Below are 18398 nucleotides of genomic sequence, written 5' to 3'. Positions count from 1 at the left end.
ATGACACCTCATGAACCATTCGCTGCATTTTTTTGATCCCACTAGATGATGCTCTTGGTTTGCTTTGGGGCATGCTTTGTGCCTTTTTTTTTAATGGAGAGCGCCATCTGGTGGGGTAAAAAAATACAACAAATGGTTCATGATACATCAGTCCGTCCATCATTATACAGTGCAGTTGACTCTCATTCAGCACATCCAGCTAGTACCATCTCCGGGCTGCAATTAACCAGTCAGACCAAGAGATCAGGCAACAGAAAAATCACTGCCATGGGAACACAAGTAACAAAAAGAAATGAACTTCACTAGCCTTCAGGTACTATTCCATTAAGCTGCATATTGATTACTGTGAAAATGATGATCGATTAAGATGACTAAACAGACAAGTACATTCTTTATGGCTACATTCCACATGCAGATGCACTCAGTAGCCACCAGAGATACATTTTACACACCACTGTTGTGCTGAGCTGTTATTTTTTGCCATTGTGGCTTTGCCGTTGCCGTTAATGCATCTGGCCATTCTCCTCTGACCTCTCGCATCAACAAGGTGTTTTCAACTGCAGAACTGCCGCTACCTGGATGTTCTTTGTTTGTAGCACCACCTAGTGCACACTCTAGACACTGCAGCATGCGAAAATCCCAGGGGGAGGCTGTTACTAAGAGGCTGGAACCACCACGTTTGGCAACAACAGTCCTAACAGGTTAAAAATCACAAATGCCTTGGCAGCTTTAATGTTTAGCCAGAGAGTAATTGAACATCCCACCCCTGTCTCTCTGCGGTATGTATCCAGTTGCCGCCACATGATTTCCTCTTTGGAGGTGCGGGCTGTTTGCTTTAATGGGCTGGCGTGCCTAATAAAGTGGCAACTGAGTACATTTTACCTATTCAATTATTTATAACGCTATACATATTTATATGAAATAACAAAGGTCGACATTATGTATAGACATTATGCCTTATAAAAAGCAAATGCTTTAAACAGTACGTACAGAGGCGGAATTGACCACAACAGATATCATTACAGTAGAAAGTGCATTTTATTTGCTGCCACGAAGGACTAAAATATCAAGAGCAGAAGCATCTGGGTCATTGTGCCTTTTCTAGATTAAAGTGAACTGACCTTTAACTAGGCACCATGCTCAAGTCAATGTACCGTAATAAATGACCAAGGGAGGATTGTGGGGTATGGAGAAAAACAGAATAGCCAGTTAGGTGGCCATCTCACCCACTTCCTCTGTCTTTTATCTGCCATTTTGAGGCTAAAAACCCCAACAGAAACCAGTGGGTTTTTACTGGTCAGGACTGCAGTGTGCTGCTGTTCACCAACTGGGTACTTCATTGTCTCCCGTGACTCTAAACATGGGCTATTCAATGTTATTTAATTTGCACCTCATACAACCGGTGAAAAATGTATATAAGAATGTGTCTCTTCATCGGAATATGAAAGTATTTAATAAATACTTAATAAGTTTTCCCCTCACTACCCCAAAGACATATCGGCCACACTGGTACAGAAGTAGAGTGCCACGGCCTCTGGCTCTTCTGGAGTACATGCTGGCAGAAAACCCTGCAGCGATGTTACGCCGAAAACCGCGACGGCAAAGGCCCCGTCTTATCGATCAGAGCAGCCGGCTCTGCTGCGGGAAGCAGCCCATTCAGCCGAAGAAAGCTGACATCACAGCTGCCAGGAGGGAGCAGGCTTGCAGCTCCAGGTCTTTGACTCGCACAGAAAGGGCCAGAAAAATGGGCCAAGGCGCGATAACACTAGTGGCCTAAAGGCATCACACTGACCCGAAGCGAGCCTTCAGCCCGGAGCGAGGCCTCCGACACTGAACCCATCCCCACAGCTCTGCCAGATGAACATGTCAGCTTCTCTGTACTCATTTTTATGTGATTTTAGGTCTTAAATAGACTATCAGAGCTGACGAGTGTCATTATTTTAGGTCCGGTGCATTCTGCTGGGCTGCTTCATTAAAGACAGGTTTATTGCACTTCAAAGGGGAAGTGACTGCCTGGCGCTCACACTAAACAACAATGGCACAGGGAGGACATTCTGCCAAGGCGCAGACGCCGCTGAGAGTTACCCGCTGACGTAAGGAAGCGGCGACATCATGTCGCTGATCGCTGGGTCACAGCCTCCCCCAGCGAGCCCCAGGACCCAATGACAGGGGTCTCCCAGCCATTCGCTCACCCGCGGGACCTTCTGGCAGAGCTCTGACAGGAAGCGGCTGACAAGAACCCCCTGCCTGCTATTATTCCTGGGATGTCGGTGCTGGAGTGGAGCGCTAACCCAACGCTCATGAGTGAAAATAATGAAACAAAAAAGTTCTGAATGGGAAAACAGTGTCATCGCTATAACCTATATATAGGATATTGTGTTAGCCCATGGATTTGATGGTTATTACATCAAGGAAAAGCGGCTGTTACTGCAGATCTTAGCACGGCATTAAAACAGCCTTATTATGGTCTGCTTTGGGCACATGACTCCTCTTTGGCCTCCACATGAAACACATTTATGTTACTTCATTCTGAACACACAATGGCTCATTGTATACAATCAATGGGTCTCTTAGTAACTCCGTATTAGGCAGTCACCGTACAGCTGTTTCCACGACACGTTACTCTTCAGAGAGCTGTAAATGATTGCCATGTGCCCTCTGAGCATGTCCACTGGTCATGACCCAAATGCAGCCTTTTTTTTAGCCCATATAACAGGTCGCTATGGCAACGCACCATTAGCATCATTAATGGTGATGGGTGGCAGAAACATGTACAGGAACTGTTACAAAGTGTGGTGGGGGGGCGGGGAGGTTGGTCTGGCTCATTTACATGGGGATGGGGGGGGTGTATGTTTTTAGAAAAGATGGCAAAATGTGCCGTGGGAGTCCCAGAAAAGGTGGGAGAGGTGGCCCTGGCCCCTACGAAGCGCATGGGACACACACTGAGGTGCGGAGTTCAGGCACAGCAGGGGACAGCCTTACGAGGACCCGGCCACAGCACCGGCCTCCAACAATGGCCAACTGGCAGGAGCGCAGCGGTAGCAGAGCGAAACGTCCCTGTCCTCATTCAGCTCCACACACAGCGCCCCCCCGCGCCGTGGGACAGGAGGTCGTAGCTGTCGCTGAGGCTTCATCGGCCGTCCCTGCTGCCCCACCCACTTTATGAGTCTGAACATCATATTCAGCTGTGAATTCCCAGTAAGACACGACACAGAATATGAATTTGGGCACTGAAATGCTCCATGTGTCCGTCCAACAGAGCCTTGCGGGAGCTCAGCTAGTGAACATCCTCTTCCTCTTCATCAGCACGTCACAGGGATCATAGACGGACGCATCCTCTCTGCCACTCAGAGCACCGAAAACGGATTTTTCGGGGGTTGCTAATTCGCACGATATGATCTGTGCAGAGTCCTACGTTGTAAACCACTCGCGTGGTTTTTTAATTTATTTTAACAGCATACACATTTCCCTAATGCACATGAAAAGGGACACTTAACATTAAATAAAAATTTAAAAACATGCAAAATAAACAAGGAGATAATGCAACTCAACACAACTACTCTTGCAAATGTGAGAACTCTAAATAAGTCATTGCAAATGCACACAATAATAACATACGTCTGATCTTAAAGTACAAATGTTCCAAATACAATCTGTGAATATGAAAGAGAATAACAGTGGCTATAAAGATTAGAGTTTCTTTTTGGGCAAGTACTTATTTAGAGCTCGGGGATTCATGAAAGAAAGCTTTAAAAGGAGCAAACCTGATTGGCTGGTGCTGTTGCTGCGTAGGGGACACTTGTGGCAGGAGTTGTTGCTGCAGAGACAGTAGCAGGCGTAGCACTGTACATCATGGGTACTTTTTCAGGAAGGGAACCATGGAAGCAATGAACAGGTAGGTGGAGCATTATGGTAACCATGGCAACAGGTGTTTTTTTTTTTTTTTTTTGCATGGTGAATATTACAGAGCAGCAAGCCATCGTTCGGTTAGACCAGCAGATGGCATGCGATCACAATGCAAAGCAAAGAAGCAAGGGAGATATAAACAAAAAAGAAGGGGAAAGCAGATTACAATCACATTAAGGAAATTTAACAACATAATCAGTGATTCCCAGAGAGGTTTTGTTGCAAAAAGCATCAGATCAACCACAGAGGTTAATTTTGTATATGCTTCATGCAACATCCTTTAACAGTGCTGATAAAATTTAAAACAAACCAACATCCCCAAAACACTAGGACTACCACTAATGCATGGCATTTAACATAACAAATAAATAGTTTGCAAAGATTATTCTTCTGGGAAACTGATCAAATTTCCTGGTTCACATAGCACAACAAAGGGCAAATTAGCTGATATTAAAACCCCGAATTGCTTGTAATTTTAGCCTGGTAACTTCCTTTTTTTGTTTCTGAGTCTGTCTGTCGTAAGCACAGTTATGACATAATAATGGTCGACACAATTATAATGTAAGTATTAATTATAATGTAAGTAAATGGCACACCGGCCTTGTCAGGAACAGTACGGATGTTAAGAGAGACACACAGAGATACAAGGTAAACCCGATCACTGGAAATCATGGCCTCTTACAGGTGAGTTAAAAGCAGCTTGACACGTTCACTTTGCACCAAACCTGCACGTAACAGATTGAGGGGGCTGCACTGTTCTGATGCACTGACCTGACAAGGGGCCAAATGGACGTGTTTGTAAGGGAAATGACCCCACCCCCAGAAGAGAAGAGCCGTGTGCAGGCCGACCCCCCCGGGCCGCATCGGCGCTGCATGCAGGGACACGCTCATTCATTCCTGAGCGGAATACGTCGAGGCGGCAGTGCAGCATGGCAAGCATGCCTTTTAAATCAGCTGTAAGAGCCTTTCGCAGAGCAGTGCTCACATTTCATTTAAAACAGAAGGAAAAGGAGAGACCTACCAATGCTGGTAGCAGGAGTCATGCACAAGACTGACCCTGTGTGATCATGCAGTGGACAGTGAACAGAGGTTAACAGAGGGGGAAAAAAACAGGTTAGAAAGGCTGGTTTCGGCATGCCTTACAGACTGAGAAGCTCATCATCACCTCTATGCGCTCTGCTTAATCTATATTCGGCAAGGGTCTCTCTGGCTAGGTGCCGACGTGCACCCGAGCCACAGAGGCAGGCTGGTTGCAAGGCATAAAAGACGGTGGGGAAGGGGTGGGGGGGCACTGACAGAGGAGGGTAGGGTGGGAGTTCAACACGGTACAGAAGAGTGCGGGCAGCTTCAGACAGGAGTTAGCGATCGTTCTGATTAGGGGGTACAGCTGCATTCTGATTGGGCAGTACAGAGGAGGGCTGGGGAGGAAGGGCTGGGGAGGAAGGGCAGGGGGGGAGGGCAGGGCACTAACAGGGTTAGAGGCATGGGGGGGGGGGGTGGAGCCATGCATTACAAATTAGATTACTGGATGAAACAGTGGGCTGACGCATTGCATCAATATATAAAATACCGTAAGACTGGTAGGCTAATAATATGACCCCCCACCCCCACACCCCACATTTAACTGTCAGGAATGGTGCACAGCTCCTTTAAAGGATCCTGCCCCTAGGAATCACGTGCTGGAGCCGGCAGGGTCTGGGAAGCTTAGTGGAGCTGTTAGCTCGTGTCGCTATTTAAGCAGGTGGGTTTGACGATCCCCTGCAGCGCTCTATCCTTAAAGGCTAGCAGGGCTCCACTTTGTGTCCAAATACAGAAGCGTACCTTTAAAATAATTTATGGTCAACCGTGTGTCACAAGAAATACAAAATACAGTCATCCCCCCCCCCCCCCCCCACAAACATAGGTTGTATCTGGCAATACTGACTTTATGTAATACCAGGCAGTCTAAGATATACAGGCGCTCCTCTACTTATGAACTTTCAACTTACGGACTTTCAGACATACGAACGAAGAGGACTGTAAGTCCAAATTATGTTCATTGGGCTCCCGTTTCCTGTCCGCAACATCAATTTTTTCTTTTCTGTGCGCCAATTCCGCCTAGTACATCTGGCCACTAATCCCGCCGTGCAGCAGCGTAGCGTCCGTACTCACAGCATCCTAGTTCTTTGTACTTGCGTATACCCTTAAAATTATGTTGAATAACAACTTACGAACATTTCGAGTTACGAACGACCGATCGGAACATATCTTATTCGTAAGTAGAGGAGCATCTGTATATACATATGTGCTGGTTGACTGACATTGTGCCACATCTCTGGGATGAATCAGACGTTCAGGACTATGGTCTGCGGGTTGTACAGAGCTACAGCTGGCCGGCACTTTTAGCAGCGTCTCCTGGGCAGGCATGAAGACAGGACTATAGCTGTGTGCCAAGCCTTTAAAGGACACGGGCACGGCGGTGACAGCGGACGGGGACCACTCAGGCTGGATGAGATGGCACAGTGGGCGTTAGGACTGGCTGTGACGCCGGTGGGGAGGGGGAGCGGGAGTCCAGAGGGGGGTTGGGGGGGGGGCGTACCTGTGGGGAAGAAGGTGGCAGGTTGCTGGAGCTGTGCGCTGGCCAGAGCCTGCTGATAGTGCAAAACGCTGGGACTGAAGAGTGCGCTGGTGCCGTTACTCTTCTCCAGGGCGGGTCGCTTGGGGAGGGGCTGCAGCACGCCGTGCGGGAAGGCCTATGTGACAGGGGTAGAGGGTCACGCCGCCGGGCCGCCCACAGCGTACCGCCGTCTAGGATGAGCACTATGGCACCCCCTATATGCCGTCTGGCTTTCCACATGGATACATTCGTTATGAAAATGCCACAATGATGTACTCCATGTTAAATTAACCACAGGGACGATGAAGAACTGCACAATAAACATCTATCAAGGCATTAAACTATAAGGTAGCAATTGAAACATTCATTCATACACATATAATTTAAAAATGATCTTAAATATAAGATGACTGGCATTGTTACATTTACTTTTACTTTTAATAATCTGTTACAAAAAATTATACTTGGAATATTTCTGAGTTTTAATAATTTATACTCTGTGATGGTAAATGATTCTGTAAACAAATACTGGATGAACCCTATTGATTTTAAAATAAAAGCCAAATCAAATTCTGTGAGTTGCTATAGTACATTAAAAAGCTACATGCAAAGCAAAAGGTGAAAGGTCAAAGTACCAGATCTACAGTTGCCTCGAGGGGTCGCTTCATTGCTTTGGCAGTCGACTGAGTCTTTAAATAGCAGGCAGCGAGCACATGATGGCAGTGGGCCAATGGGATTCAAGCGTATTAACATACAGGTAACAGCAAGCAGAGGTGCATCATGGGGGACAGCATTGCATTGTGGATAGGTGAGAAGGAAAAAAACAAAAAAAAAACAAAATAATCTGAATGCAGTATACCACATACAAAACAATAGGCATGCACATAAACGAAAAACTTTCAAAGAAATATATCGCTAAGTTCTGAATTAGTACGGAAGCAAAAAAGCAACTACTTTACTTTAGTTAAAAGCGTAAGAAATGTCAGAATCGTAATACAGAGAGGAATTGCGATTGCAGTTTTATGCTAGCTATGCTTTTATACTCTTCTATTAGATCAAACATACTAGTAAATAAAACAGCAATTTCCTTTACCCCTAAGTGAGTTATCAAGCAGAACTGTTCCACAGTACATTAAATATAAAACATTTATCATCAGCCTATAAACAAATACATGAGTATTCATTTCAAACTTTAAATGACTAAACAGTAAAATACCTGGGGTACATAAAACAGGACAAGTACTTATTTACACTTATTTGGTATCATGTAACATTCAGAGTTAAATGGCCCTTGGTCTGCAAAGGCAGATTTACTACCAACCACAGTGGTTCTGAACAAATACATGTAGCTCGAAGTCTGTCCTTAACATCCTTTTGTGATCAGTGTGGTAAATAAAGAGCCGGTAGAGCATGATTCCACACTATGTGACATTAGAATTATATAAGAGAGAGAAGTGCTTGGCACTGAATAACTGAGGACCTTCCATCAAATTCATGGCCAGTTGTGTTTATTTATTGGAAAATAGTTTGGCATTGTCTGTTTATATTCACTGTAAGACAAATGAGCACATTTAAAGCACGACGGCTGCGTACAGTTGATGTGGCGGATGTGTTACGGGGCTGGGACCTCGACCTTATATCTGATGCGATCACATTTCAGAGCTGAAGCTCCACTGCCGATTTCACGAGGACAAACTGGTTAAGCTGGTGGTCGGGGATAACTTTTTAGAGAATGTGGAGCTCTGTTAATCTACCTCTTAGTATGCATTTAGTTTTTGGCTTGTTTTCATAATCATGTGGATGTTTATTTAGGCCTAAAGAGACAGATTAAACAAATTCTTCTTTTCCTATTTTTTTAAATCAGAGTACTAAGAATACAAAGGTTAGTCTGATGGAAGAGTCTTTCTTTAAACTCTAAATGTTACAGTGACCTGTGACACTATTGCACATAGCTGAGCAGACCCTACATGGACCATAGGTAAAATAACGGCAAAATAAGATGAACAATATTGATGTAAAGCAAGCAGGCTGGGGGAAACACAGGTAACATCAAATGGCAAGCAGAAAAATAAAAATAATCTTAAAAGATTAAAAATGACATAAAACACCATGGCACAGATATTCTTCAGGAGAGAGGCCATGCAAAAGCAGTTCTCTTATAAAACAGAAATGAGGACTGTAGGGAGAGACTCAGCAAAGCGTGGGCTGAATCCCAAGCTGGAAATCGCCGGTTAATCTAAACTAATGAGATGCATTTGATTTGTGGGGGCAGCACTAGGGGGTTTCGAGGATGCTGGGGCGAGCAGAGACCGCAGCAGGCGGGGGGCCGCAGCGTAGCGCGGGCGGGTGAAGCCGACGCGGCCAGACCGGAGCGCGGGGTGCGGGGCCAGCTCAGCCAAGCAGGCCGGCAGCTCGCGGAATCTCGCGAGGATCTGGAAATAGTGCCGGGGGCAGGATCTCGGCAGCTTCGCTCTCCGCTGGGCTGGCGGAGGTGCCTCTTGAAATGTGGGCGTTCTGCAGCGCCTCATTCTGACGGGAGGCCTTTAGCGGACGGCATGGTGGGGGGGGGGGGGGGGGGGATTCCTTCTGGCTACAGTGAAAAATAAGCCCTGTGCTGCATGATTTACATGGAGTTAGAATATGGGATACCTCAGAGGAAAGGCTCACTCTCTACACAGAAAGATAATTTCTCAGAAGGAGATGGAAAATACAGATTCATGATGCAGTCTGAGACACTGGTGATGAATCAAAAAGGCAGGTGGTGTGAAGAATTACTGACGTCCAGTCAGCTTTATTACAGACACCTAGAGCACCAGCAATCTGAGCCAGTGCTACGGAGAAGATGGAGGCTCTCGGATACTGACAGTGTCTGTCGTCAGACAAACAGCAGTGGCCAGACACCTCTGCGTGGTCGACTGAGAAGGTCCTGAGAAGCATAATAAAGCTATCACTGTTTCTTGTGCAATGGCTCAGAAGCCCTGAATTGACCCTGCCAGTGTGAGTTGGGCCAGTGTGGAATGGGGCGGTATGGGGTAAGGCAGTGTGGGCTGGGGCAGCGTGAGGCAGGGCAGCGTGGGCTGGGGCAGCGTGAGGCAGGGCAGCGTGGGCTGGGGCAGCGTGAGGCAGGGCAGCGTGGGCTGGGGCAGCGTGAGGCAGGGCAGTGTGGGCTGGGGCAGCGTGAGGCAGGGCAGTGTGGGCTGGGGCAGCGTGAGGCAGGGCAGTGTGGGCTGGGGTAGCGTGAGGCAGGGCAGTGTGGGCTGGGGCAGCGTGAGGCAGGGCAGTGTGGGCTGGGGCAGCGTGAGGCAGGGCAGCGTGGGCTGGGGCAGCGTGAGGCAGGGCAGCGTGGGCTGGGGCAGCGTGAGGCAGGGCAGCGTGGGCTGGGGCAGCGTGAGGCAGGGCAGTGTGGGCTGGGGCAGCGTGAGGCAGGGCAGTGTGGGCTGGGGCAGCGTGAGGCAGGGCAGTGTGGGCTGGGGCAGCGTGAGGCAGGGCAGTGTGTGCTGGGGCAGCGTGAGGCAGGGCAGTGTGGGCTGGGGCAGGAAGCCATGCGGTAAGCCAATAAAGTCTATGCCCTGACCTGCAGAGGCCTCCCAATCTGGGTGGATTTCATAAAGAAAAATGGTACTGGAAGTTCAGTCTCTTGACTAAAGATGGAAAATCATATGAAAAAACTGGTAAAGTTCTCTGCTACAATGAACTAGGGTTTGTATCAATGCCCTGCAAGCCAGAAATGTTCACTAACGAGCTATGATGGAGTCAAAGCTGCACTTTCAGTTTGGCTTGAAAAGTATATTTTCAATATATTTTAATTTAATCTAAAATTGATCTGTTTGCCAGTTTTATGTAACTAGGGACAGATTTTAGGACTTTTTGGACCATAACAATGTATTTTATTGTTCTTACATTAGAGCTGAAATATTTCCTGTAAACCTGCCACATCGCAGCCGTATATTTGTAAGGCGTGTATCTCACAGCTGTGAGTGCATCTGCAGACTGTGCAGTACATACAGTCAGCAACCATGAATCCATTACGGAACGCTCTCCGAAACAGTGCTCCACATTGGACTTCGTAATTAACCAGTTTAACCATTTAACATCAATGACCAATAAATATATAATACCACCAAATTCATAACTTAGAATTTTATCATTTGAATTATTTAGATGATACCTCATTAGAGGTCCCTCTAAAGATTAATAACTATTCCTTAAATTAATTAGTCTAAATTTAAAGAGTAACACTATAAAAGATTTTAATATATTTATGTATATAATTTATGAATTATTCATTGCTCTTATGTGAACAGAAAAATTCAAATGAACATTAACAACACTGAAATTCCTTTTAAATTTCTAGTCACCTGTAAATGGTACAGCTGCAAGAATAATACGTGCCAAGACCAAACTATTTTCCATGTATGCTGTTTGTAAAAGGCCAGGACACAGGACTGCGGTCCCTCATTAAGGGCCTGTGGCTTCGTGTCAGAGAGACACTCCCTCCCATCAGTATTCCACAGGGCTGCTGTCTAGACCAAGGGAGCGCAATCTCAGTCCTCCAGGGGCGAAGACCTTGAAAGCAGCCTACAGCTTTCGTTCAATTACTCACTGACTGACAGCCAGGACAATGAACCAGCCCAGCAATTAAGAGCTGAGCCAGATTTAAAGCCAGCAAGGCTCCAGGCCCCGGACCCCGGGCCCCGGACAGCTGCACCTGTCTGGCCCAGGTCCGGAGTCTGGACCTCAAGAGCACTAAAGGGTGTCTACGGGAGTGTGGTGCGGGGCAGGGGGTGGAGCCGGTCCGGGGACTCACCATGGCTGCGGCAGCCGCTTGCGCGGCCACGGCGGTCTGACTGGCCTGGTGCTGCGCGGCCTTGATCTTGGCCTGCAGGTGTGCCGGCGGGTGGAAGTACTTGCACTTCTCGCGGGAGCAGCGGCTCTTGATGTAGTCCATGCAGACGGTGACCGTGTTGTCGCTTGTGTCAATCATGGGGCTGTCGCTGGGGTGTGCGAAGCGGCAGTCGGTCTCGCCCCGCGCACAGTTACCCCGCTGGAATTCACGGCACACCTGCACACAGCAGCCACACGCACACGCACACACACACACACACACACACAAAGACAGAGGAACAGGTATAAGGGGCAAATTATAAGGTCAGCTACATCCAACGCCTGCTGAAGCTAGGAATCATATTATATATTACTAGAACAGCTTAACTGAAATGTAAGATCTCCCCTCTGGCAGAAAGGTCAAAGAGAAAGCAAAAGTAGGCTTGAGGGTGGCAGGAGAGGCAATAATATGCACCATTACAGAAAAACCTCACAGAGCTTCCCAGTAAAAAGCAGAGCAGATGGATCCATACACTCTTTCTGTTTTAACATCGATGGAAAATAGACCAGGGAAGGACCAAGTCTTCTTTATGAGTTGCAGTTCTAAAAAAAAACTCCCTTAAAATAGAGATTTCACTCATTACACACTTCCTGACAGGCTAACAGAGCACTTGGTGGATGCGTTTCAAAGGCTTTTTCTGGCACGCACATACGCATGCGCACACACAGACACAGACACACACTCTCTCTCTGAAACATCAGGCTGCAAATGCACTTTGGAGTGGTGAGGGCCTAATTGAGCTGAGATGCCGAACGGCCCATATCGATCTCGAATTGACTGCTCCACTTAGCGAGACAGGGCGAGCTTTTTCGGGACACTGGGCACGATGACGTCACCCGACGCAGAGTAACTACTGATGTTAGCCAGCGAAGCGCCTCGGTTCCGGACTATTAGATCATTAGAATCGGACCTGAAGATCAGCGGCGCCTAGAGGGTGGCCTGTGTGAACAGAGGTTCTGTGTCTGGGAGCTGGGAAATGAATTCTCTGCTTATCACAGCTCTGCAGTAACAGGCTCACCGCTGGACATTATGGGGTGCGATCGGGCCGGTGCGTTAGCATATAGATAAGCATATATACATTTACATTACATTAACGCAGCTTACACTTTTGATCCGAGGAAAACAGAGCAAGGGTTAGTCAGCTCCCTGGGGCACATGGGGTTAAGGGCTTTGGTTAAGGGCCCAATGATGATATAACTACTCTGCTAGTGGGATTTGAACCCATGACCTCCCAGAAATATTCACTGCCCTGCCACATAGATATAGATTTAGAGCATACACACCACTCTGCCACACAGATGTAGAGCACACACTCTACCCCGTCATATAGATATATAGCGCATACACACCACTCTGCCACATAGATATAGAGCACACACGCTACCCTGTCACATAGATATACAGAGCATACACACCACTCTGCCACACAGATGTAGAGCACACACTCTACCCCGTCATATAGATATATAGCGCATACACACCACTCTGCCACATAGATATAGAGCACACACGCTACCCTGTCACATAGATATACAGAGCATACACACCACTCTGCCACACAGATGTAGAGCACACCCTACCCTGTCACATAGATATATAGAGCATACACACCACTCTGCCACACAGATGTAGAGCACACACTCTAACCTGTCACATAGATATATAGAGCATACACACCACTCTGCTACACAGATGTAGAGCACACACTCTACCATGTCAAATATATATATAGAGCATATACACCACTCTGCTACATAGATATATAGAGCATACACACCACTCTGCCACACAGATGTAGGGCACACACCCTACCCTGCCACATAGATATATAGAGCATACACACCACTCTGCCACACAGATGTAGAGCACACCCTACCCTGCCACATAGATATATAGAGCATACACACCACTCTGCCACATAGATACAGAGCACACACTCTACCCTGTCCCATGACACATACATACAGAGTATATGGGACATAGAGTTAAAATAAAGCACGTGTGCAGGGTTTGTACGGATGATCATGATCAGAGTGCCTGGGGAAGACCTTAATAATGGAGTACATGAGGGGGGGATTTCCAGATGAGGGCGCTGTGGAGCCGCAGGGTTACCTCCAGCTTATCGGTGCGCAGCAGCTTCTGGGTGGAGGAGGAGCCCTGCACCGTGACGGGGGGGCTGCCGGGCATGATGACTGGGGTGCTGGGCAGCATCTCCGTGGGAACCAGGCCCATCCCGTGGCTGACGGGGCTCAGGTAGGGGGTGTAGCTGATTCCGGGGCTCGTTCCTAGACCTTGGGTTACCGGAAATGTAGGCTGGAGGGAGGACACAACAAGCATGTAATTAGAGTGTAACCCTTAAAAAGAAACATGCATGATGCAGGACTTAAGGACGCAATATGAATAAGAAGAGGAAACAACCTTTTATTTCTGCAGAGATAAATTATCATTTTATTTTCACTGTCCAGGCCAGTTTTTTTGAGGAAACTGAAAAATACTGGGGGGTGACCGTGTCCCCCCACTGCATGCTGGTGGGGGGAGCAGGACGGGGTGGGGTGCCAGGGGGTTCCCCCTGCTAATAGAGTGACTGTTTTCAAACAGTGATCCTCTGTTGCACAGCACGGTTTGAGCAGCTGCTGGTGTGAAGCCCGTGCCAGCGGCAGGCTAGGCGCTGCGGACGGCCGGGGGGGGGGCGGGCCTCGCCAATCGACCCCTGTGTGGCTCACCGTGCGGCTTTAACCGTAGCCGCTGCTTTGACGGGAACGTGGGGGTGGGGGTCTTAAATATTCATGAAAGAAATAGTGCCCTGGCATAAGCACACTCCTTCCAGCAGTGGTGGGGTGGGGGGGACTGGGGAGGAAATGCCATCTGAAGGCCAGCTGGTGAGTGGGGCCCAGAAGAGGCAGAGTCTGCACGTGTGTGTGTGTGTGTGTGTGTGTGTCTGTGGTCGGTGTCCCCAGTTAGCCTCCACGGGGAACACACACGTGTAACATAACCCATAAGGGCTCCCATCCTGCCTAGGGGGGGGGGGCGTCCCAGACTGACCATGGGCTGCATGGTGGTGCCCGGGATCATGAACTGCATCTGCTGGGCCAACATGGCTGCCGCCGTCTTCTGCTGGATCAGGTTGTTCCGTCCGTTTATTTCGAGCTGGGTCTTCAAGTGTGCTGGTGGGTGAAGGTATTTGCAGTTCTCTCTCGTGCATCGGCCCTGTGATGGAAAGATGGAAGAGAAAAACAGAGGAGGGACGTCAATACGGATGAAAGGGTCACATGCAAAATGCGTCAGCGTTCCAGTTTGAGGGTGTCCCTGGAAACGGGAAAATAACATGTGTAAATAATAAATGGCTGATATCAGCGGGGGTCCCACAGAATGAGGGAGGGGTGGGACAGCTTCACGCTCCCCGTCACGCGCCCAGGGCTTCCTAGCGTGAAGAGGTCAGATCTGAGAGGAGCTTCTGCTTCACCACCAAAGAGAAGGATATTTTCCAACAAGTGCCTGTAGTGTTTCTGTGTTTCTGACCTTCGCTATCAATGCCGCTGCAGTTTAATTAAGCAAATGAAAGGGGGTGGCAGACAGGTGTCCTAGTTAGGGGTGGGGCGGTCCCCGGTGACAGGGCCCCCGCTGGCGTGGTGCTGAGCCGCGACCGCGCCTCCATTCTCCAAGCGGAAGAGCAATGACGCCGTTTCCGGACATGCCCCAGGATAGCTGCCGGTGGTATGGAGTGGGCTGTCGAAGTGCTTAAGTAGCTGGAGCTGTGAGCAAAGGTTAGGGGTGGAAATCCAAGGAGGGGCCCTGGTGTGGCACCTCGGAGGGAGACACTCAGCCGAATTACTGGGGCAATCCGGCCCTATTCGCGGCCACAACAGTCAGCCTTATATTTCTGAACCGGCGTCGAACAAAATCAGCAGCCTGGCAAATAATATTAGCAATGATGTAAATAAATGCTTGCTTTTAACACCGGTTAAACTCCTTCTTAAAAATAAATACCCTTCGTGTCTTTTCATGGCCCATAAGCAATAAAAATATTTCACAAAATTCAAATTAAGATCTTGTGTAATTTAAAATAGGTGCATGGGGATATACAGGAAATTAAGCGTAACAGTGGGCTCAGGATGGTCAGATGGGAGTTCATCATTTTCATTTTCTTTGTGTATAAAAAATTTTAAAGCCAGACTTTCTGGTTCTTAAAACATATCAGGAGTGGAGAGCTTTATCTTCCATTTACAGCTTATGTGACACCACAAAACTGAGCCACCAGTATGACACAAATTTAGCGTTCTGACAACTGATACTCCCTGACGCGACTGAAATAGCTTCACATTAAAAGTCTTATATATAGGACTGATGAACGCGCGAAAACACTGTGTACGTGACACGTTTCTGTTCTGTGGGAGCTGCTCACATCCCCTGGGTTTAGAAGATCCAGCGATACGGGAACGAGAGGAAGGACAGAGCCGGCCAGGGATATGAGCGATCGGCTCCCAGAGAAGTCCCACGCAGCGCCGTGGCATTCGGTGATCTCTCACAGAGGCGGACGCAGCGCCGTGGCATTCGGTGATCTCTCACAGAGGCGGACGCAGCGCCGTGGCATTCAGTGATCTCTCACAGAGGCGGACGCAGCGTGTTGGTGGCAGCGGTTTCATTTACGCAGTGAGGAGGGAGAAGCGTGTTAATCTGATCAGCAGATGTCAGCCAGCGCTCTGTACACATTAATATACTTTTACTCGCAGCAAGTGACTGGGCACCCAGACCAAGGGCCACAACTTTGCTTACCTAGGGGCCAACGATCAACCCATAAAATCATCAAAAAAAACAGAATGACTGCTTTCAGCGTCTACATGCCAGAGAACAAAGTAAGGAAAAAAACCATTTGACACTTGTTAACCACATATCCAGTACAGGGTCCCGAGACTAAGGCCAAGCAGCGTGAGGTACAGTCACAAGGCTGAGGAACACACTGAATGGGATGCCAAGCCCATCACTGAGCACACACAGACACACACTGAGACACACGCTAGCCATCCTCCACATCACCGCTGCCGACTAAAATGCAAATGTGATAAGTTTATTTTTCAACCATTTTGCCACACTGGCAAAGACCAGACGTGCAATCCTGACCACGGCTGTATTTTCGTGTTGCACTAAATACGTTTTGGTGATACGCTGTTAGCTGCCCAAGTTTCCCCAAAAACATCGTAATACCACCATAGCCTTCGCTTGGATCAGCGGGTGGAAACGTGTGATGAGTCGTTTGCAAACAAGTCGGCTCTAAGAGTGGCTCTTCTATGTGAACGTTTGGACGGTGCAAGTTGGCTTTTGCACGCTTAAGAGCCGTTTTTAAAGTCAATAAGATTTCTGTAACCAAACTATTCCAACTATATATTTAAATCGTCTTGAGCTCAAAAGTCGAAGCTTACACAAACGAGTAAATTGTTGAGCGCTTGCGGAATCTGAAGAGATAAGATAGACGAACTGATGAAACGTGACTTAAATGTTCTGCATATATAAATATTAAACATAAATAAGCAAATACATAAATAAATCCTTGGCATAAATAAAGAAATCAGCACAAGGGGGACCTACACAATATTAGGCAGGTGGTTTTAATGGTGTGGTTTTAATGGTGTGGTTTATCGGCGTGCACCAGTCTAATAAAAAAAGGTGCAGGATACAATAAAGATGGCAAGTTACGTTTTTTTTCTATTTATTTTTTTGTTAATACTGTTAGTTACTGTTACAATGCTGTGTATTATCACAAAGGTTTGCAATGAAACATTCATAATTGCTGCTGAAATTATATGGATAATTTAAACATTTATTAAACATTTCATTTCAAGTTGAGAATGTAGTTTATCTTTTAAAGGACTTTGAGAGGACAAATGTATTGAGTAGGTGTCTATTATTCCTACATGTTAAATGAATTTATGCATTCTAGTTTTTGATGTTTACCTAACTGCATGACCAACAAACACTGTCTTTCTATCCCAGAGCCCCAGGTCGTCCTGGGTGAGGCTGCCGGGGTGATGACTCATAATCATAAGGACAGACAGCACTCACCAAGCAGCCGCTACAGAGCAGCTTAGCAGGCTAAAGAGTGTGCCGGGGAAGCGCGTGTGTGAGGAGGAATGAAACGCACAAAAAACGAACGCTGCCAATGGAAACACTGCCAGGCAGCAGCAGGCTACCTGTCTACAGACACACAGCATCACAGGCACACAAACTTGACCTTTCTGCCTGTACAAGCAGTTCCGTTTTCATGCGCGGCTAAGAAAACTTCAGTAGTTAGCCACAGTGGCTAATACTTTTGAAAAGCTAGAGAGAACCCTGCACGCGCACGCGCACACACGCACGCACGCACGCACACACTCTCACACGCAGGTTTATAATTATATCTTTATATTCATTTCTATGAGGAAAACTCTAATTACAACATGACGACCTTAACCCCTACCCAGCCCTAATCTTAACCATAAGTAACCAAACAAAATACGAGACTTTTGGCATTTCTGATTGCATTCACAGATCAAACAGGTTTTTACTACATTGTGCAGAACATTTGGTCCCCACAATGTGATATAAACATAACCCCCCCCCCCCACACACAATGGGTAATTCAGAGACAGACTCAATGGAGGTGGGATTCAAACCTGCACCATACCGCCCCAAAACCAGCACTTCTAAGCAGCAAACAAACACCAACTTCATGTGAAGTGCTACATCTCCTCTGTGCTTTACAGCTGAAAGACAGACGACGTCTTAACGTCCATTTACAGGGATTTTCTCACAATTACGGCACCGTGGATTAACGGCATTTGGCACTGGAACATCGCACTGGACTTGGTCCATGACATCATGAGCTGTGAAATGAGATAAACCCCTCACAGAAACCACATTTCACAGAAACCACATTTCACAGAAACCACATCTCACAGAAACCACATTTCACAGAAAAATCTTCGCTACCTTTTTTTCTGGCGACTTAGACCCGAATTATTAAGTCACATTCTGTGA

The 18398-nt window shown here is 47.4% G+C and overlaps 1 protein-coding gene across 12 annotated transcripts in view; it reads right to left on the bottom strand.

Moving 5' to 3' along the window:
• mbnl2 (muscleblind-like splicing regulator 2) overlaps positions 1 to 18398 on the bottom strand; it is a 55083-nt gene that overhangs the window by 4958 nt on the left and 31727 nt on the right. For 4 of the 12 annotated variants that reach the window (XM_072700273.1, XM_072700272.1, XM_072700271.1 and 1 more), the window contains 7 exons: positions 14430 to 14594; positions 13500 to 13700; positions 11310 to 11564; positions 7138 to 7191; positions 6485 to 6638; positions 4928 to 4963; positions 3765 to 3859 (listed from right to left, as the gene is read on the bottom strand). In XM_072700273.1, the coding sequence (XP_072556374.1) occupies positions 3765 to 3859; positions 4928 to 4963; positions 6485 to 6638; positions 7138 to 7191; positions 11310 to 11564; positions 13500 to 13700; positions 14430 to 14594 (960 nt within the window). The remainder of the gene's footprint in view (positions 1 to 3764; positions 3860 to 4927; positions 4964 to 6484; positions 6639 to 7137; positions 7192 to 11309; positions 11565 to 13499; positions 13701 to 14429; positions 14595 to 18398) is intronic. The other 8 variants (XM_023793098.2, XM_023793097.2, XM_023793101.2 and 5 more) reach the window with 8 other exon arrangements.

The sequence above is a fragment of the Paramormyrops kingsleyae genome, chromosome 16, assembly GCF_048594095.1.
Source record: "Paramormyrops kingsleyae isolate MSU_618 chromosome 16, PKINGS_0.4, whole genome shotgun sequence".
NCBI classification, from domain to species: Eukaryota; Metazoa; Chordata; class Actinopteri; order Osteoglossiformes; family Mormyridae; genus Paramormyrops; species Paramormyrops kingsleyae.
This window is presented reverse-complemented; position numbering and strand designations above follow the sequence as displayed.